This window comes from Oncorhynchus mykiss, chromosome 15, assembly GCF_013265735.2.
Source record: "Oncorhynchus mykiss isolate Arlee chromosome 15, USDA_OmykA_1.1, whole genome shotgun sequence".
NCBI classification, from domain to species: domain Eukaryota; kingdom Metazoa; phylum Chordata; class Actinopteri; order Salmoniformes; family Salmonidae; genus Oncorhynchus; species Oncorhynchus mykiss.
Genome location: NC_048579.1, coordinates 17497072 through 17519591, shown reverse-complemented (window position 1 = coordinate 17519591; position 22520 = coordinate 17497072). Strand labels below are relative to the sequence as shown.

The window sequence follows — 22520 nt, the reverse complement described above, 5'->3', positions numbered from 1 at the left end:
ACCGCTGAAATACAAATCTGATTACTGACCATGGAACGTGTGTGAATGGTTAAATCTGATGTATTTTCCTTGAAGGGGTTTTTATTTGCCCTCAATCTTGTTGCTTGTTAGCTGCTCTGTGAATTGTTTACAAACGAGTGAATGTGCTAGAAAGCTAATTGGCTACCTAGCTAGCTAGATGACTGCTGTGGCTAGCCAAAAAGTTGGATCATCTTATGACTGGGGAAACGTCCATAGCAGGCATTGTCACCTAAACTTGCTACATAACCTCTGAGTGATGGGAAGCACGAACACCAATCAGCCTAGAACACTGTGCACACAGCCATGTCAGCAAATGAATGCTGTCTGAACACACACATCCAATTTGAAAAACAAAACTGATTTGAGCATTAAGGCATGCAGTGTGAACAAGGCTTAAGTCTCTCTCTCTCACACACACACACAACACAAATCTGCAAGGGAGAAAATCCCCAAATCCAGATGTGCAAAGCTGATACAGATGACTCAAAGCTGTAATCGCTGCCAAAGGTGCTTCTACAAAGTATTGACTTGGGTGTGACAGGCAGCCATACAGTCCAAATCACTGCTGCAATATGTCAGTTTCAGATTATACTAACGGCATGAGCCCCTCAGTTATTGTTTCAGGCTCCAGGTGGCTAATTATAGACCACACTGGTGTTTTTTCCCCCTGTTCTAGCCTTTAATCTTTGTAATGGGGCCAGTTCAGCATATTTGAAAAAAGTTGTTATTCATGTAAAAGTGTGTGGTGTGACGGGACTATGCTAGAGAGAGAGACAGACTGCAAGTATATTTGAACTTGCTCGTTCCATTTTCTAAATTGAAACCAGAAGGAAACTGAATTAGCAAGGCTCTGTTCTCTTTTCTGTGGTACAATTTAAAACATCCTTGTCCCTCTGGACCACTGTGACTACATCTGATGAATCCCATTTAGCTCGGTGCCAACTTTAATTTTACAGTCCCCTTCTTCTCAAGTTGAGAAACTCTGGCCTCAAAAAGCACTCAACTCCTCCGTGTGAAACGCACACACTCTTCTGAAATGGATATTGATTTTGCTAATAAATTCAGGCAGTGATTTTTAAAGTTAGTGTCTGAAAGAAGTAGAAAGGACATTTTATCTAAGCCTTTTCCATTTATAAAGTGTCGAGAGCAACTTGCCTAATTTGTGACAAGCATTGAGCATTCAGGCCTCAATTATTGTCCTGAAGTAGCATTAGCGCACGTAGCCTAGGCCTAACGCTCATTAACGTTTAGGCTACAGTTAGCATCTGTTTTGCGCTGGCCCCTTCTTCAGCCGTGGATCAATGCCGTGTACAGTCTGGAGCCCTGATCCACAGACATACTGTAGTCAACCTAATGGGACAACGCTAGCCACAGTTGATAGTCCTGTTATTTGACCAGCCGTCAGAGCTCAAGGGCAAAAATATTGTCTATTGCCTTGTTTATAAAAGCATGGGGTGGTTTGACATTGAGTCAAACACATGAGAATATGGGAGCTGATACTCTATGCATGGCATGCAAGGTACAGTACGAAGACCAATTCCTGGAGTGCACGCTGACAGACAATCAGAGAAGAGATGTTATAATAACGTCAATGAACAGTCAAAATGTATTGTGTTGATGCAGAATCTGTTAATCCATATAGGATTATAGGACAACTGGATTTAGACATTAAATGTTACCAGGCACATAGCCTAGATGGCCCTTCAAGAGTCACTATTAGATAATGAGGCAGGTTGACAGGCTTCCCTGTGTAAGGCCTTCCCCCACTGGTGTTTCAATTGTTGATGACTTACTGAATTTCTTGTGTTGCTGGGCTCAATGGCAGGGCAGGGGGTTAGGAACCGGAGCCAGGCTGCTTCTCTCCTAACCGTGTCTCAGAGATCTCAAATTCTCGAACGTTCCCTTTCATAGTCCCCTCCCTGCCCGGCTTGGTCCCTCTGATTAATTTGTGGTGTCGTGGCGATGCAATTTTTGTGCTCGGTGTGAAACTGAGTGGGCTCTTAGAAATAAACACAATTTTTTCAGCAAGTTGCAGATGTTACATGGCTGAAGATCGAAATGTACTAGTGTAAACCTACATTTGTCATTTCAGGATTACATATTTTCTTTTAAACTGGATTAAGCTAAATTAAGTAAATGCCACACATTGTTTACCTAGGTGGCACTTTAGATTATAAACTCATAAAAAGTAACCTAGTAGGCCCCTAGAAGGACAAACAGAATGATTGAGTTCCTAGCCCTGCCAAGGCAACAGTCACATCTGAAAAAGACCCATGGGCATAAATAGGTCGGTAGAAGCAGGATCTGAGGTCAGATGGTACCTCATCTCCATAGTGGGTGGTGTCCCTCCCCTCTTGGCATCATGATGTAGCAGGACGACTGGTCTCCAGTTACTCTCATATTTTTGTTGTCATTGGATCCAGGCTATCATGAAATAACGTGGGCTATCAGTGAGTAGTATGAGTGTGTATTTTGGGACTATTAAGGTTCTATCTGCATTTTTGTCAATGTATTTATTGACATAGCCTTGTACTCTGAATAACCCAATTCATGTTGTTAAATTCATAATGATACTAGATAAGTATTTCTGACACCATTCAAACCAATGAGGGTTCGGAACTTTAAAGCCAGTAATCTCAATCGTCTTTTTGCAGATATAACCTTATAGTCCCACGCCGTCAAATAGTTGTCTAGCGAGCCTAAATCATAGCCCAGATCGCCTTACGGGAGGGAACTGGTTTATTCTGAAGCGTGTTCATTGTTTTTATACTTTTGAAATACAACTGCTTAGTTTAGCAAAGAATGATCTAGTATTCTTTCCTGAATCGTCTCTGGTTTGTTAAATCAATAGCTGATCACCCCAGCAACCTCAGGTCAGCTCACTTGAGACCAAGAGTAGCTCAGGGTTTTCCTGTTGAACTAGGCCTATTTGGTTTTACATTTACGCTAATCATTTCTGTGTTTAACAGACTTGTTTTGCAGAGTACAATAGTTTTGTGTTAGCCTAGTACATGAATCTTGGCCTAACTATTCATATGAACTTTTTGGGGTTTATTCTCTCATGCATTTGTGTAGGTGGTTAATGGTTAACTTGTTGGTGAAATTCAAAAGACCTTTGTCCTTATAATGTTCTCTCTTTCTGGGAAATAAACGGCTATTAACATTTTGACATCAGCTATAACTTTTTTGTTATACTACTGACCGCAGAAATATAAACTAGTCTAGCAGACAATACTAGTGTACTTCATTAAGCCTAATTTCTAGTGACGCCCTGATAAGACATTTTTGGCCGATATCCGATATTTTCCTTGCTTAAAAAAAACGATACCCATAACCGATGTTTAAGCATTCCAGTACAGTTAAATAGTTAACACACACACACATGGACGCAGCATTCTAAGGCACTGCATCTCAGTGCAAGAGGTGTCACTACAGTCCCTGGTTCGAATCCAGGCTGTATCACATCTGACCGTGACTGGGAGTCCCACAGGGCTATGCATAATTGTCCCAGCGTCACCCGGGGTAGGCCGTCGTAAATAAGAATTTGTTCTGAACTGACTTGCCTAGTTAAATAAAGGTTACACACACACTCACCAAAAAGTTATTTTGTTGGCATTTAAGTATGTCCCCATCACCAGTAAAACATAATCAAAACCTAATTCTTTCACTTACTTGCTGTGCTGTTTTGTTGTTCATTTGTTTCATTCTCAACCGTTTGGGTCTTTTGTGTGTCAAATAACATTATTTGACCAATCAGGACCTGAATATGACTGCACATTAATTAATGAACGCGTTAAATTGTTATGTAATTATTACACATAGTGTAATCAATCATTCGAATTTCATGTCACAACAATTCATCGATACATATGCTATGATGCTGGTAAAGCTGTCTCGCGCACCTACAGTTTTGGATATATATATATATATATATATATATACACACACACACACACACACACACACACACACACACAGTGGGGCAAAAAAATATTTAGTCAGCCACCAATTGTGCAAGTTCTCCCACTTAAAAAGATGAGGCCTGTAATTTTCATCATAGGTACACTTCAACTATGACAGACAAAATGAGAAAAACAATCCAGAAAATCACATTGTAGGATTTTTAATGAATTTATTTGCAAATTATGGTGGAAAATAAGTATTTGGTCACCTACAAACAAGCACGATTTCTGGCTCTCACAGACCTGTAACTTCTTCTTTAAGAGGCTCCTCTGTCCTGTATTAATGGCACCTGTTTGAACTTGTTATCAGTATAAAAGACACCTGTCCACAACCTCAAACAGTCACACTCCAAACTCCACTATGGCCAAGACCAAAGAGCTGTCAAGGGACACCAGAAACAAAATTGTAGACCTGCACCAGGCTGGGAAGACGATCTGCAATAGGTAAGCAGCTTGGTTTGAAGAAATCAACTGTGGGAGCAATTATTAGGAAATGGAAGACATACAAGACCACTGATAATCTCCCTCGATCTGGGGCTCCACGCAAGATCTCACCCCGTGGGGTCAAAATTATCACAAGAACGGTGAGCAAAAATCCCAGAACCACACGCGGGGACCTAGTGAATGACCTGCAGAGAGCTGGGACCAAAGTAACAAAGCCTACCATCAGTAACACACTACGCCGCCAGGGACTCAAATTCTGCAGTGCCAGACGTGTCCCCCTGCTTAAGCCAGCACATGTCCAGGCCCGTCTGAAGTTTGCTAGAGAGTATTTGGATGATCCAGAAGAAGATTGGGAGAATGTCATATTGTCATATGGTCAGATGAAACCAAAATAGACCTTTTTGGTAAAAACTCAACTCGTCGTGTTTGGAGGAGAAAGAATGCTGAGTTGCATCCAAAGAACACCATACCTACTGTGAATCATGGGGGTGGAAACATCATGCTTTGGGGCTGTTTTTCTGCAAAGGGACCAGGACGACTGATCCGTGTAAAGGAAAGAATGAATGGGGCCATGTATCGTGAGATTTTGAGTGAAAACCTCCTTCCATCAGCAAGGGCATTGAAGATGAAACGTTGCTGGGTCTTTCAGCATGACAATGATCCCAAACACACCGCCCGGGCAACGAAGGTGTGGCTTCGTAAGAAGCATTTCAAGGTCCTGGAGTGGCCTAGCCAGTCTCCAGATCTCAACCCCATAGAAAATCTTTGGAGGGAGTTGAAAGTCCGTGTTGCCCAGCAACAGCCCCAAAACATCACTGCTCCAGAGGAGATCTGCATGGAGTAATGGGCCAAAATACCAGCAACAGTGTGTGAAAACCTTGTGAAGACTTACAGAAAACGTTTGACCTCTGTCATTGCCAACAAAGGGTATATAACAAAGTATTGAGAAACTTTTGTTATTGACCAAATACTTATTTTCCACCATAATTTGGAAATAAATTCATAAAAAATCCTACAATGTGATTTTCTGGATTTTTTTTTTCCTTCTCATTTTGTCTGTCATGGTTGAAGTGTACCTATGATGAAAATTACAGGCCTCATCTTTTTAAGTGGGAGAACTTGCACAATTGGTGGCTGACTAAATACTTTTTTGCCCCACTGTGTGTATGTATGTATGTATATATATATATATATGTGTGTATATATATGTATGTATGTATATGTATGTATATGTATGTATATGTATGTATATGTATATATGTATATGTGTGTATATACACACACACACACACACACACACACACACACACACACATATATATATATATATATATATATATATATATATATATATATACAGTGCCGTGCGAAAGTATTCGGCCCCCTTGAACTTTGCGACCTTTTGCCACATTTCAGGCTTCAAACATAAATATATAAAACTGTATTTTTTTGTGAAGAATCAACAACAAGTGGGACACAATCATGAAGTGGAACGACATTTATTGGATATTTCAAACTTTTTTAACAAATCAAAAACTGAAATTGGGCGTGCAAAATTATTCAGCCCACTTAAGTTAATACTTTGTAGCGCCACCTTTTGCTGCGATTACAGCTGTAAGTCACTTGGGGTATGTCTCTATCAGTTTTGCACATCGAGAGACTGAAATGTTTTTCCCATTCCTCCTTGCAAAACAGCTCGAGCTCAGTGAGGTTGGATGTGAACAGCAGTTTTCAGTTCTTTCCACAGATTCTCGATTGGATTCAGGTCTGGACTTTGACTTGGCCATTCTAACACCTGGATATGTTTATTTTTGAACCATTCCATTGTAGATTTTGCTTTAAGTTTTGGATCATTGTCTTGTTGGAAGACAAATCTCCATCCCAGTCTCAGGTCTTTTGCAGACTCCATCAGGTTTTCTTCCAGAATGGTCCTGTATTTGGCTCCATCAATCTTCCCATCAATTTTAACCATCTTCCCTGTCCCTGCAGAAGAAAAGCAGGCCCAAACCATGATGCTGCCACCACCATGTTTGACAGTGGGGATGGTGTGTTCAGCTGTGTTGCTTTTACGCCAAACATAACGTTTTGCATTGTTGCCAAAAAGTTCAATTTTGGTTTCATCTGACCAGAGCACCTTCTTCCACATGTTTGGTGTGTCTCCCAGGTGGCTTGTGGCAAACTTTAAACGACACTTTTTATGGATATCTTTAAGAAATGGCTTTCTTCTTGCCACTCTTCCGTAAAGGCCAGATTTGTGCAATATACGACTGATTGTTGTCCTATGGACAGAGTCTCCCACCTCAGCTGTAGATCTCTGCAGTTCATCCAGAGTGATCATGGGCCTCTTGGCTGCATCTCTGATCAGTCTTCTCCTTGTATGAGCTGAAAGTTTAGAGGGACGGCCAGGTCTTGGTAGATTTGCAGTGGTCTGATACTCCTTCCATTTCAATATTATTGCTTGCACAGTGCTCCTTGGGATGTTTAAAGCATGGGAAATATTTTGTATCCAAATCCGGCTTTAAACTTCACAACAGTATCTCGGACCTGCCTGGTGTGTTCCTTGTTCTCCATGATGCTCTCTGCGCTTTTAACGGACCTCTGAGACTATCACAGTGCAGGTGCATTTATACGGAGACTTGATTACACACAGGTGGATTGTATTTATCATCATTAGTCATTTAGGTCAACATTGGATCATTCAGAGATCCCCACTGAACTTCTGGAGAGAGTTTGCTGTACTGAAAGTAAAGGGGCTGAATAATTTTGCACGCCCAATTTTTCAGTTTTTGATTTGTTAAAAAAGTTTGAAATATCCAATAAATGTCGTTCCACTTCATGATTGTGTCCCACTTGTTGTTGATTCTTCACAAAACAAATACAGTTTTATATCTTTATGTTTGAAGCCTGAAATGTGGCAAAAGGTCGCAAAGTTCAAGGGGGCCGAATACTTTCGCAAGGCACTGTATGTATATGTATGTGTGTGTGTGTGTGTATATACACACACATATATATATATATATATATATATATATATATATATATATATATATATATATATATATATATATATACATATATATATATATATACATATATATATATATATACATACATACATACATACATACATACATACATACATACATACATACATACATACATACATACATACATACATACATACATACATACATACATACATACATACATACATACATACATACATACATACATACATACATATAGCTAGCTCAAAAAAATAATGGAACACTTAAACAACACAATGTAACTCCAAGTCAATCACACTTCTGTGGCACATCAATGCGAGCTGTGGCAAGAAGGTTTGCTGTGTCTGTCAGCGTAGTGTCCAGAGCATGGAGGCGCTACCAGGAGACAGGCCAGTACATCAGGAGACGTTGAGGAGGGCAGCAACCCAGCAGCAGGACTGCTACCTCCGCCTTTGTGCAAGGAAGAGCAGGACGAGCACTGCCAGAGCCCTGCAAAATGACCTCCAGCAGGCTACAAATGTGCATGTGTCTGCTCAAACGGTCAGAAACAGACTCCATGAGGGTGGTATGAGGGCCCGACGTCCACAGGTGGGGGTTGTGCTTACAGCCCAACACCGTGCAGGATGTTTGGCATTTGCCAGAGAACACCAAGATTGGCAAATTCGCCACTGGCGCCCTGTGCTCTTCACAGATGAAAGCAGGTTCACACTGAGCACATGTGACAGAGTCTGGAGACGCTGTGGAGAACGTTCTGCTGCCTGCAACATCCTCCAGCATGACCTGTTTGGCGGTGGGTCAGTCATGGTGTGGGGTGGCATTTCTTTGGGGGGCCGCACAGCCCTCCATGTGCTCGCCAGAGGTAGCCTGACTGCCATTAGTTACCGAGATGAGATCCTCAGACCCCTTGTGAGACCATATGCTGGTGCGGTTGGCCCTGGGTTCCTCCTAATGCAAGACAATGCTAGACCTCATGTGGCTGGAGTGTGTCAGCAGTTCCTGCAAGAGGAAGGCATTGATGCTATGGACTGGCCCGCCCGTTCCCCATACCTGAATCCAATTGAGCACATCTGGGACATCATGTCTCGCTCCATCCACCAACGCTACGTTGCACCACAGACTGTCCAGGAGTTGGCGGACGCTTTAGTCCAGGTCTGGGAGGAGATCCCCCCAGGAGACCATCCGCCACCTCATCAGGAGCATGCCCAGGCGTTGTAGGGAGGTCATACAGGCACGTGGAGGCCACACACACACTATTGAGACTCATTTTGACTTGTTTTAAGGACATGACATCAAAGTTGGATCAGCCTGTAGTGTGGTTTTCCACTTTAATTTTGAGTGTCACTCCAAATCCAGACCTCCGTGGGTTGATAAATTTGATTTCCATTGATAATTTTTGTGTGATTTTTTTTGTCAGCACATTCAACCATGTAAAGAAAAAAACAATTAATAAGAATATTTTATTTATTCAGACCTAGGATGTGTTATTTTAGTGTTCCCTTTATTTTTTTTGAGCAGTGTATGTGTATGTATATATATATATATATATGTCATTTTGTTATGTTTTTGGGGAAGATTGTTTACATCCATAAGCTAGCTAGCTTATGGATGTAAACAATCTTCCCCAAAAACATAACAAAATGACATCTGTTTCAGTAGCTATAGTTAGCTAGGTGTCATCTAAAATAACCCTGATTTCTAAGAGCTTTTATTTGATTAATTGTGGTCAGACCCATCTATGTGAATCTAGCAATAAGGGTTAGCCACAATAGTGGACTTTGCGGTTAGTCTTCAAAATTAAAGTTTGTCATTGACAGTGATGCAAATGAATACAAATAGTAGAATTATGCCATAATTGAATAGCTCATGCTAAATGAGGTTGGAATGTTTTATATAAAATCAACAGAAGACAATTTGTTAATTTGACAATCTGTTAATCACACTGGATGTATTATACTTTAGAATTGCATTAGGGGCATACTTATTTCACTGTACAGCCTTACCTATGGATTGTGGATCAATGACATGGGGTATCAGACTCCTCAGTGACACCCAGAGAACATTAGCGTTGTAGCTCTTATTGCGGGACTCATTTATTGTCAACCTATGTGTATTGAACACTATTCCGGAGGAAAAACAATACTGTGTGGATGTTTTGGAGTCTGATAACTCTGGGGGAAAAATTATATATCTTGGGTATTGAGTAGACTGATACCCCATATCATTGATCCCCAATATTTAGATAAAGCTGTACAGTGCAATATGAATGTCAATAAATACACATGATAGGCGATTTGTCACAGTCCCGTGATAAGAGCTACAACACTAATCTTTGCGTAAACTCTTCACGGTTTTGGTCTGTGGGTGTCACTGAGTCGTCTGATACACCGTTTCATTGCTTCACATTCTAACCTTGTTTAACATTATCTCGTCTAAATATGGCTTGATTACACCAATTGTAACCTTCTGCATCACTTTCAAAGAGGTGCTTTTATTTTGAAGGCAAATGCAAATTCCACTTGTGCCTAATCCTTATTGTGGCTAGCTTCACAATACATAACTTGGTCCAGTCGAGCCTCACTAGCCAGATGAAGCTAGCTAGCTGGCTGCTTATAACGTTAGCTTCGGGCAACAGGGTTAATTAAGAAGCTGGCTAGATATTTATTTTCATGTACTGAAGTTCAACTTCAATAGGCAAACAAGTTCTACCTAGCTAATACTTACTCACAAGGATTCCTAAATCATTGCTAAAATAATGAAAATGACTGCAGTTTCTACTGGTCATTTGTTTTCAGGCTGGTTGAATTGGTGCAAGCTAAAGCTAGCTACACCAGAAGTTGCAGTCAAACAAATAATGCTTTATTACTAACGCGGTATTGTAAACACATCGTTCATGGCCAGTGTTTGCTTGTTTGCAGACTTTTATACAGCTTTGACAGTGCTACTGATAGTAGTGGTGACGCTTGGCTTGCACGTGCAAATTCAGAACCCACAACATTCTATAATGGAACTGTTATTTGACGTGTCAAATTAAAAGCTTATTTGATGCGTTTTTTTGACCCGTAAAGACCCAAACGGCGTTACATAGTATGTCAGTTGTGACACTATTACTGTGTAACTCCAGCAGGGCATTTCTCCGTTTTTCTTCCTCTTTCAAATGACTGCTAGACTTGTTGACTGCTCGATCCACACAGCAGACATTGTGGGCTAGGTTAGGAATGCTGTGTTGCACATTGTAGTGCAACATTTTACATGGCGTCATTACGTCATATCGGTGTGCGCGTCAGCTTTGACATCGGTTTTGCACATCTGAGTTAACTAAACATCATGTTGGCATTTTTATCTAATATCGTCCGATTCCGATATTGTTGCATTCCTACTAATTTCCTTTGTTTATTTACGAAAGTAGAAAGTATTGGGATTCTTTCTCATACTTTGGTACCACCTAGATGTGCTGTTGCAAAAAACAATTCCCACCTCTTTCAAACAATGTCTTCTTTTTGGGTTAAAAGGCAGTGGGGCTACATGTGGGCTGTGAGTGGCGGCACGAAACCGCTAAGACCACCCAAGCCACATGACTCACCTCTTCAGGTTGGCCATGGATTTGCCATAAAGCATGTTGCACTTTGTGTCGTTCCTGTAGCATTTGGCAGACTGTGAGTCTGTCCACTTCAACTAGGCCTAATGAGTGATTCCTCATGAAACCAGGACAAAAAAGGACCATGATTTGGGTGATTTACCAAAATGTAAACCATATAGTACCTTGGCGGAAGGATTGTTGACATTTTGTATCTAAAAGCATAATTGAGAAAAAATCATCAAAGTTGGCATACAGTTGAAGTCGGAAGTTTACATACACCTTAGCCAAATACATTTAAACTCTGTTTTTCACAATTCCTGACATGTAATCCTAGTAAAAATTCCCTGTCTTTGGTCAGTTAGGATCACCACTTTATTTTAAGAATGTGAAATGTCAGGATAATAGTAGAGAGAATGATTTCTTTCATCACATTCCCAGTGGATCAGAAGTTTACATGCACTCAATTAGTATTTGGTAGCATTGCCTTTAAATTGTTTATCTTGGGTCAAGTGTTTTGGGTAGCCTTCCACAAGCTTCCTACAATAGGTTGGGTGAATTTTGGCCCATTCCTCCTGACAGAGCTGATGTAACTGAGTCAGGTTTGTAGGCCTCCTTGCTCGCACACACTTTTTGTTCTGCCCACAATTGTTCTATGGGATTGAGGGCAGGGCTTTGTGATGGCCACTCCAATACCTGTGGTTGAAAAACGAGTTTTAATGACTCCAACCTAAGTGTGTGTAAACTTCCGACTTCAACTGTATGTATGCCATTTTGGCCATGTGACCCAGGCCTCCTTTAGACTCCATAATCTTCTGTCTATCGGTGCTAGAAAGCTAAACTTGATGTCGTATGGAACTTTACCGCTTACTCTGTAATATGTAGGTCTATTATTTCATGGTCTAATCCTTTCATCACATGCAGTGCTACAGCTTCCATATTTATCTACCTATGGCTTTGCACTTGTTCCATCTCTCCCAATTGTTCTTCTGAATGACTCTGTGTCTGTCAGTGTCTGTCTTTTATTCCTCTGCTCATCTTCCCATTTTCAGCTGTGTTTCTTGACATTCCTTTTCACTGGTCTGACTAACGAGCCACTAAGTGCCATAGCAAAACAACACTGTGACGTCGGTGTGCGTCTTGTCACCAATTAATCATGCTTAGGCCGTAGTCTGTTTTTCAGTGGACTCGCCTTGTTTCCACCCTGCTGTCCTCATCTGACAGAAATTGTGTTTGTGCAAATCCCCCAGGCTTGGTTCTTTTGTTGTATTCAATGTTACTCTTAAGATTTGTAAATATATTTGAATGCAGTGCCAAAAGCCCACATAATTCCAACCAGACTGGTTAAAACGCACATATCTGAAATTCCTTGTTTTTCTGCCGGGGATGGGGGGAAAAAGAGTAGGGTGTAAATTATTCGGGATGTTTGTGGGTTATAAATAGCTATAAAATCCTCATCTGGAAAATTTATTTTAATGTGTTTGTCTATAAAGTTCAGGCTATTCATAGAGATTATTGACCAGATCTGAGTTCATTGAAGTTTTGGAGAACTCACTTAATGCACAGCAGAACTGCTTATATGCACAGCAGAACTGCTTATATGCACAGCAGAACTGCTTATATGCACAGCAGAACCTCCCCGCTTTTTGTAGGCCTGCGGACCAACATATCTTTGTAGTTTTTTTTAGGAACTAAGTCGGTGTCTCAACATACTGTTGAGAGTTAGCACCTTATGTATTCTACTTTTCTATTATGAAATGTGGTTGTGCATCAGCCGTCACTCAATTAGCCCATGTCAGCTAAAATAGTCTAGGTGCCAGCTATGTAAACTTGCAGAAAGAATGGTTGAATTACCGACTGGCGTGGGGCACATTTGAATATCAGTTATCATATTAAAAATGGCAAACATTTGCCTCCACCCTACGGCAAAATGTGTAGAATTGCAATGAACAAAGGGGACGAACTACGAATATGGTGACGAGGCCAGCCGCATTTTGGCCAGCCGCATTTAGGTTCTAAAGTTAATGCAAAGTGTCAAGGCCCCAGGCCCTGATGTTTTCCCTGTCGATTTTTATAAAACCTTCTCAGATCAACTCGCCCCATTACTATTAGATATGTTCACCGACTCGTTATCACAGGCCCCCCCCCCCCCCCCCCGACCGTAACTCAAGCCTCCATCTCACTTATACTTAAAGATTAAGATCCGGTGGAATGTGGTAGATATCGGCCCATTTCACTTTTGAACGCTGATGTTAAAATATTAGCTAAGGCTCTAGCATGCCGGTTGGAACCGTGTCTTCAGGATGTCACATCTGATCATCAAACGGGTTTCATCAAAGAGTGACAACTGTTTTCCAATGTACGCCGGCTTTTGAACATTCTACTCTCCTATCTCTCCAGACCGCAAAATTGTTTCTCTAGATGCAGAGAATTCTTTTGACCAGGTGGAGTGGGATTATTTAAGATTTTGTTTTTGGTCCAATTTCATCTAATGAAATATGTCTGCTCTATTCTGCTCCTACGGCTAGCATACACACCAACATTCAAAATACTTCCCTCTCTCCAGAGGGCACCCCCCCTTTGCATAGAACCGCTTTCCTTGGCCTTAAAATTATCATCATAATTCACTGGAATCCACCGAGCTGGTGAAGAGCACAGTGTTGCTGTATGCCGATGATCTATTATATCACTAACCCTGTAAACGCTGTCGATAACAATGCATATTTTAAACACGTTTGCATCGTTCTCAGGTTACAAATTGATCATTCAGAAAGCGAATGTTTTCTGATCAACCCTGCTGCCAAGCAAATTCACCTTGGAGCCCTGCCTTTCCGTCTGTCGCCCTCTGGTTTTTCCTATTTGGGTGTGGATATAATACACTCTCTGGCTACTCTCCATAAAACTAACTTTGCAAGCCTAGTCACATGAGTTAAAGCGGACTTTAACAGGGATAGTCTGCCTCATTAGCTGGCAGAATCCAATCTGTTAAAATGAACATTTTACCTTAGGTTTCTATACCTTTTTTATTTCTTTATGTCCAAAAAAATGGCATGCATTTAGCTGTAAAGTGCATATTTTCTCTACCATGCATGGCAAAAAGTGCAGGTATAAAACATTTTTTCTTCTTCTCAACTGTCAAGGGGTGGGGGGCGCTAAAATGGAGTCAGTACGGCCCCTCACGATGAGTTCCATTTTTTTGTGGCCCCCACCTCCATCAATGTTGCCCATCCCTGATCTAGACCTTTAACCTGTTGCCGCCTCTGGTTTCCTCGACAGGGGCCTGAGCATGGACCGCCGACAATGCTAGTGCTACCATGGGCAGCGTCACACTGCGCTACTTCTGCTATGGTTGCCTCTTCACCTCTGTGACCTGGTCCGTCCTGCTCTTCCTCTACTTCAGCCTGAGCCAGGACAGCGGCCGGCCCTCCTTCAGGAATGTTCCCATCCATGGGCCCCAGGCCAAACGCTTCCAATCACGCTTCACCAGAAGCCCTGGAGGAGGCCAAGAGCAAGGCATCAAGGCAGTCCCTGCAGCAAGAGGCAACAAAAAGGCCGATCTCTCTCCGGAGATGGGTAAGTGAGCCCTTCAGAGCATGAAACTTGAAAAAGATCTCTGTACAGAATTTAGGAGGGGTGTATGTGAGAAGGAATGTTCTGATGATAGGAGTTTATAAATGGTTGTCAGTTTGTTAACAAAGCTCATGTGACCTGCCTCATAACCAGCTGCATTGCCTTCAGAGTTTCACACATCCAGAATGATGAGCTTAAGCTCCACAAGCTCACTCGTACTCATGACAGATTCTCGAATGGTTAGGACATTTTGAAGGTCTGTATTATTCATTGGTCCCCAAGGGATGCTTGTCGTGTTGGCTTGCTCCCATGTCAACTAATGAAACATTCAACAGGCAGGCAGAGTGATGTGAAAACGATCGGCTCCAGAGTGTAGCCTAGGCGATTCCACAATGCCTTTATGCGTCAATGCCCATTTTTAGAGCTGGACAGTGAGAAACACAGGACCAATCAAGCTAACCATAATTCATTACGCATTATCATTGAGCAGGTTCGGTTGGCATTTTAACTGTCCGAAGCAGGCGCAAAGAAACAGACATTGTGCATTGCAGCAATACAAAGGCATGTTTGAAGTTGTCTTTGGATTGGAGTGCGGCCTTCATGGCTGTTGAGTGAGTTGTTTCCATGGAGTTACTAAGCAAAGCCATTTCTACCCACTCAGGATGATGGCTGCTTGTGTTACCATGGCAATGTGGACCAGTCTAACCATCCCCAGTAGTGGATGCATCAATAAAATCCTCATACTGACACAAGCGCGCATCCTTTTTTCTTCTCTCCATCCTGTCTTTTCCTCTTCAGGTATGATTTTTAATGAGCAAGACCAGGAGATTCGAGACATGGGCTATCACAAGCACGCTTTCAACATACTCATCAGCAATCGACTGGGCTTCCACCGAGACCTCCCCGATACTAGGGACGACAGGTGAGTGCGAGACCTCCCGACACTAGGGACGACAGGTGAGTGAGAGACCTCCCCGACACTAGGGACGACAGGTGAGTGAGAGACCTCCCCGACACTAGGGACGACAGGTGAGTGAGAGACCTCCCCGACACTAGGGACGACAGGTGAGTGAGAGACCTCCCCGACACTAGGGACGACAGGTGAGTGAGAGACCTCCCCGACACTAGGGACGACAGGTGAGTGAGAGACCTCCCCGACACTAGGGACGACAGGTGAGTGAGAGACCTCCCCGACACTAGGGACGACAGGTGAGTGAGAGACCTCCCCGACACTAGGGACGACAGGTGAGTGAGAGACCTCCCCGACACTAGGGACGACAGGTGAGTGAGAGACCTCCCCGACACTAGGGACGACAGGTGAGTGAGAGACCTCCCCGACACTAGGGACGACAGGTGAGTGAGAGACCTCCCCGACACTAGGGACGACAGGTGAGTGAGAGACCTCCCCGACACTAGGGACGACAGGTGAGTGAGAGACCTCCCCGACACTAGGGACGACAGGTGAGTGAGAGACCTCCCCGACACTAGGGACGACAGGTGAGTGAGAGACCTCCCCGACACTAGGGACGACAGGTGAGTGAGAGACCTCCCCGACACTAGGGGCGACAGGTGAGTGCGAGACCTCCCCGACACTAGGGACGACTGGTGAGTGAGAGACCTCCCCGACACTAGGGACGACAGGTGAGTGAGAGAGCGACAGCGTGTGAGTGTGGTATATATTTGGGTTTATTGACTCTGTGAGAGTGAACGGCTGACACCGACGCAGCTCTTTGCAAGCCATCATGAAGGGCAACGGTAGCCAAAGGTTAAATGGGAAATGATGTCAATCTCTCTCTACCTGCCCTGTTGCCCCTATGAAATCCAAATACAAGGCATCTGTCTAGAGATGATTTGGTTTAGCACTGGTCTGAGGCTAACAAGTAGACCTGCAGCTTGGAGTATTACCACATGTTATTTGTTAAGATTAGTTGCTTGTAAATGCAAAAACGAATTGGCTTGGTCAGTCTTGACAATGATTGGTGCAATCAGGTGGTTTTAAGAGTTTGTAAATCCTGCTTACTCAGCAGACATGTTAGGATAGGGCAGAGGGTGAGTAGTTGAGGCATAATATGCTACATAAGCAAAGGGTAAAAAAACTGTTCATGTTTCCAAGGGGCAAGGCTTTCACATGGTTGAGGAAAGCTCTGTAGGTGTGACCGTCATGATCCAAATGTTTCACTCCAAGCTGCACAGTGAGACGGCATGAGAGTTTTATGCATGCCATTACTAAAGATGGTGAATACTGATCCTAGTTATGTTTGTCCCTGTCAAATACCTAGATAGGACTCTAGTGCCCAAAAGACAGTTTTAGCGTGGGCAGCGCCATTGAATTTTTCACAATTTTGAAGTAGTCAACACGGTGGAACTTCCTAAAAGGAAGGATCACTTAATTCCGTACATGTCACCAGAAGAGATCAGCCAATGAATGATACTAGTGAGGAAACATTCCATAACTGCAGGTGGCAGTAAAATGGCCAACCTTGACTTTATAACTGATCAAACAACACACTCTCAATGGCTTCAGTTTGTTTACCAACTCCTAGAAGTAGTAGTAGAAGAAAATGTACTATAGCCTCGATGGTGCTGCCCATAACGGGACAGATGCAATGTCTATGGTCCCTGTTGTGACACCCAGGACTTGGCTAATATGTGTTGGTGGCCCCGCCCACCCCCTCTGTCTCTCAGGTGCCGAGATGGAATCTATCCTCTGTCCCTCCCCACGGCCAGCGTAGTGATCTGCTTCTTCAACGAGGCGTTCTCCGCCCTCCTGCGCACCGTGCACAGCGTCCTAGATCGCACGCCTGCCTACTTGTTGCATGAGATTATACTGGTGGATGACAGCAGTGAACTAGGCAAGCTGCTCTTTTCAGTTGTCTATTTAGGATGTGAACTCTTGGGTTTTGTTCAGGCTCGCCTGAGCCAGGTAGACTATAACAAGGCCCAGTAAATGATTGGATGCTGTCGTGGACTGTGTGCATCCGTCTACAGTGTGCATGCTTCAATTACCTAGTTGGTGAACAAACGCAGGCTACTGTATTGTGTTGACGTTATCGAATGCCTGTGTGTAAATGAAGTCAAAGATCTTGGATCTCAATAGGTTCTACCTGTATAAATTAAACTGAGCTCCATCTGAAAGCTTCTGTCCTTTCCCTCCACCACAGCTGACCTGAAGGAAGACCTGGACATCTATGTCCAGCTCAACCTCCAGGGCAAGGTCAAGGTAGTCCGCAACGAGAAGAGAGAAGGACTGATCCGAGGGAGGATGATAGGGGCCTCTCATGCCACAGGTGAGCCCTCCCGAGACCATAACTCCTCACTAATGTAACATATGAGGCAGTTATTTTACCTGCATCCCTATGTTTACTGTCTAGTCAAGTTCCACACGGAAGTAATATTGTTGTATTATGATCAGCTGCAGTAGGATGAGAGGAAGAGGCTACAGAGGAATCCAACAGTGTGTGTGCGCGCGTGTCTGCGCAAACAGTGCGTGTGTGTGCGCAAACTGTGCGTGTGTGTGTGTGTGCGCAAACAGTGCGTGTGTGTGTCTGCGCAAACTGTGCGTGTGTGTGAACAGTGTGTGTGTGTGTGTGTGAACAGTGTGTGTGTGTGTGTGTGAACAGTGTTGTGTGATTGAACAGTGTGTGTGTACGTGCAAATGTCAAATCCCTGTAGATGTGTACCTCTAACCCCAGGAACCACTGAAGATATCTTGCCTCTCGGATACTAGAGGTCGACCGATTAATCGGAATGGCCGATTCATTAGGGCCGATTTCAAGTTTCCATAACAATCGTAAATCTGTATTTTTGGGCGCAGATTTTTTATTTATTTTTATTTTTAATACCTTTATTTAACTTGGCAAGTCAGTTAAGAACACATTCTTATTTTCAATGACGGCCTAGGAATGGTGGGTTAACTGCCTCGTTCAGGGGCAGAACGACAGATTTTCACCTTGTCAGCTTGGGGGATCCAATCTTGCAACCTTACAGTTAACTAGTCCAACGCAATAACGACCTGCATCTCTCTCGTTGCACTCCACAAGTAGACTGCCTGTTACGCGAATGCAGTAAGCCACGGTAAGTTGCTAGCTAGCATTAAACTTATCTTATAAAAAAACAATCATAATCACTAGTTAACTACACATGGTTGATGATATTACTAGATATTATCTAGCGTGTCCTGCGTTGCATATAATCTGACTGAGTGGTGGTAGGCAGAAGCAGGCGCGTAAACAGTAATTCAAACAGCACTTTCATGCGTTTTGCCAGCAACTCTTCGTTGTGCTTCAAGCATTGCGCTGTTTATGGCATCAACTCCCGAGATGAGGCTGGTGTAACCGAAGTGAAATGGCTAGCTAGTTAGTGCGCGCTAACAGCGTTTCAAACGTCACTCGCTCTGAGCCTTCTAGTAGTTGTTATCCTTGCTCTGCACTTTTACTTTCTTCTCCAACACTTTGTTTTTGCATTATTTAAACCAAATTGAACATGTTTCATTATTTACTTGAGGCTAAATTGATTTTATTGATGTATTATATTAAGTTAAAATAAGTGTTCATTCAGTATTGATTAATCGGTATCGAAAGGTTGCAAGTTCAAACCCCCGAGCTGACAAGGTACAAATCTGTCATTCTGCCCCTGAACAGGCAGTTAACCCACTGTTCCTAGGCTGTCATTGAAAATAAGAATTTGTTCTTAACTGACTTGCCTAGTTAAATAAAGGTAAAAAAATAATAATAATTGGTCGTCCTCTATCGAATACATCCACACTGGCCATGCCACCCCTCTCCCTGTTCTTCTCCATCCTCTCTCCTGATTTGGTGTTTACTTTCTGAAGGGGAGGTGCTGGTGTTCCTCGACAGCCACTGCGAGGTAAACGAGGCGTGGCTATCGCCCCTGCTGGCGCCCATCCAGCGGGACCGCAAGACGGTGGTGTGTCCCGTCATCGACATAATTAGTGCCGACACGCTGGCCTACAGCCCCTCCCCCATCGTCCGGGGGGGCTTCAACTGGGGGCTGCACTTCAAGTGGGACCCTGTGCCCGCCTCAGAGCTCAACGGCCCCAACGGAGCACTGGGCGCCATCAGGTAACCTCCTGGCGGGAAACCAACCAGACCTTGTCGGGAATATATGATTTGCTCAAGGTGTGGAAAATGCTGAACCCAGGGATAAGGCCAACAACTTCTATATTTAATGGTTAAATAGACAAACAATACGTTCCTCTGAGAGGTTCCAATCTGCCCCATTCCAAAGACGAGACAGTCGTTATATGCTCATCCGTATCTCTGTTCTCTCTCCAGCTGCCTCAGAGTGCCTGGGCCCTGGTCAAAACATAGGCAACTTGCAAGGCCAGAGTGAACCATGGAGTAGACATCTCTATCGCTTTAAAATGCCTATAGTTTAATTACAGCCATCGATTGGCCTTATCCCCAGGAATGTCACTTAGACAGCGCAAACTCCAAGCTAGGTTTGCCGCATTATAGATGCAGAGGAACCAGTATGCACCTGAATGCACTCAACAAAACTATGATCTTGTTTCCCTAAATTGTATTATGAAAGCATAACTGTACTATTGTATTTTATAACTTAGCTGGTCATGTTGGCAATAGAACAGGATTTCAAATGATGCTCACCTGACCCAGATTGCGATTTATAATGGACCTTTTGGATTGCTTAAACAGCATTAATTGTGTGCTAGTGAGGAGGCAGGGTTGTTTTAAAAACAACTACAAGTATGCTTGCTCTAGTTCCTCAACAGCACAGCTAGGAGAGATAAAAAAAAAACACCTTATAGTTAAACTCTTGAGTCATCAAATTAGTGCAAGTTAGTCATCTCACTCAAACCCTTGTCATTACTTTGTCTTATGTTGCACCTACCCCACACTTACCATGAATATTCTTGTTACTGAATGTATCCAGAATATATTCAACAAATATGTCAAAGTACAGTATATGTAAAATGCACATAAAATCAGTGTGCTGTTTGGATTCAGTCTGTCAGGGGAACTGCTGTCTCAACTTTGGTCTAATAATTTCCCTTTATATTGCTACCAATGTTATGCATATGTTATGCATATGTTTTCATATTTCTGCATCCATATAGGCCAATTCCATAGAGTATAAAGGGTTAATTCTCAAATTGATTGGGAATAGCTCAGACCCCCCCCCCCCCATTTGTTTTGATTTCAGCGTGCATGAACCTGATATCAATAAAGCCCATGTGATATAGAGTTGTGTTCCCATCCCCTTGTTATGGAGTCATGTGAAAGCTAATTAGTGGTCATAGTAGGACGCCTGCGCGCTTTCAATCCATTACTATGGCGTCTGCCGGCTTTAGCCTTAAGGTTTTCTCGGACACCCCTTAGTGTAAAAAAAAAATACAATCTCTTTCAATTTCTCTCCGTTTCGCTCAAATGCTTGCGTTCTGGGCTTTCCATAAGAACATAAGCCTACGGTCACACAGAGATGCATGAAAACGCATTAAATCGGATACGCATTCATCATGGTCCGTCATCGTCAAATTCAAGTCAATTATTTTCTGAAGAGTTGGATACGCCCAAAGGCCGGAGTTGTGTTATTTGTTTTGACGGACAATCACCTCTGGCGATCTGTCAAACGGATGGCTCCATTGAAAAAAAACATTCTCTGTCAGTAATTATCTCACAGCCTAACTAGCCTGACTAGAAGCCAGAGGCATTGTTTTCTCACATTAGTGGTTGCGCTGCAGGTACTACCTTAAAGGATACTGATGTAACGACAATGCCGACTCACACTCTGTCTTACTCCCCCTCCCCCAGGTCCCCCACCATGGCCGGTGGTCTGTTTGCCATGGACAGGAAGTACTTTAACGAGCTGGGCCAATACGACAGCGGCATGGACATCTGGGGCGGCGAGAACCTTGAGATCTCCTTCCGGGTAAATAAAAGGGTCACACATACTCACTGCCTTTCACACGACACAGTCCGTCTCTGTAGTGTGTACACTCTGTCACATAACATACACAACATGTCTGCTTCATATTATTTTTAGGCAGGGTACAGATGCTCCCAAAGTGACACCCACCCTTTCAATTGAACATATTTTTCCCGTTTTAGGAGGGGTGCCAAATCAACTAGGTGGGGAGCACAGATGCACCTGGTCAAATGAGCTGTGACACGTCAACCACACGTCATAAGCTCAAGACACTTGGTTTATTTACCCACGTTTTGGCTCAGTTAGTCTAAGGCTTTGCCCTGGCAAAGTCAAGCTTTTCTTCCCCTTAGAAAAATACAGAATTAAGTGAAATGTTTTAGCTGACAGCCAAAGGCAAGTTTATTTCTCTATATTACGTTTTGTTCCATTTGAGTTGGATCGCCGCAGGCTGGCATCTATATATTGGCTTGGCTACATGAATCTCTACAACAAAAATTCCTTTCTCGCCTCAAGAGTTTTTAGTTACTTTTACCACATCAGAGTTGGACATTTCTCTTCCAGTCCTGTTTGAATATTCTTGGCAAGACTACCTTCTCATGTCTTGCTATGTTACCTTATTTGAAAAGAGAGTCCAGTATATTTTTCTTCACTAAGGAAACGTTATGTACAGTGCATTTGGAAAGTGTTCAAACCTCTTGACTTTTTCCACATTTTGTTACGTTACAGCCTTAATCTAAAATGTATTAAACATTTGTATTTTATTTGATCTACACTCAATACCCTATAATGACAAAGCAAAAACAGGTTTAGACATTTTTGCAAATGTATTAAAAATACAAAATGTAAATATCACATTTACAAAAGTTTGCAGACCCTTTACTCAGTACTTTGTTGAATCGTCTTCGGCAGTGATTACAGCCTTGAATCTTCTTGGGTATGACGCTACAAGCTTTTCACACCTGTATTTGGGGAGTTTCTCCCATTCTCTGCAGATCCTCTCAAGTTCTGTCAGGTTGGATGGGGGTCATCACAGCT

The 22520-nt window shown here is 42.9% G+C and overlaps 1 protein-coding gene across 2 annotated transcripts in view; it reads left to right on the top strand.

Annotated features, from left to right (window-relative positions):
* Positions 1-22520, top strand: part of LOC110489717 (polypeptide N-acetylgalactosaminyltransferase 11) — a 51047-nt gene that overhangs the window by 8419 nt on the left and 20108 nt on the right. Inside the window, exons 1-7 of one of the 2 annotated variants that reach the window (XM_021562504.2) lie at positions 2355-2471; positions 14286-14582; positions 15378-15501; positions 17265-17431; positions 17741-17866; positions 19411-19660; positions 21371-21488. In XM_021562504.2, the coding sequence (XP_021418179.2) occupies positions 14324-14582; positions 15378-15501; positions 17265-17431; positions 17741-17866; positions 19411-19660; positions 21371-21488 (1044 nt within the window). In that variant the 5' untranslated portion in view covers positions 2355-2471; positions 14286-14323. Of the gene's footprint in view, positions 1-2354; positions 2472-14285; positions 14583-15377; positions 15502-17264; positions 17432-17740; positions 17867-19410; positions 19661-21370; positions 21489-22520 lie in introns of those variants that run through there. The other variant, XM_021562503.2, reaches the window with a different exon arrangement.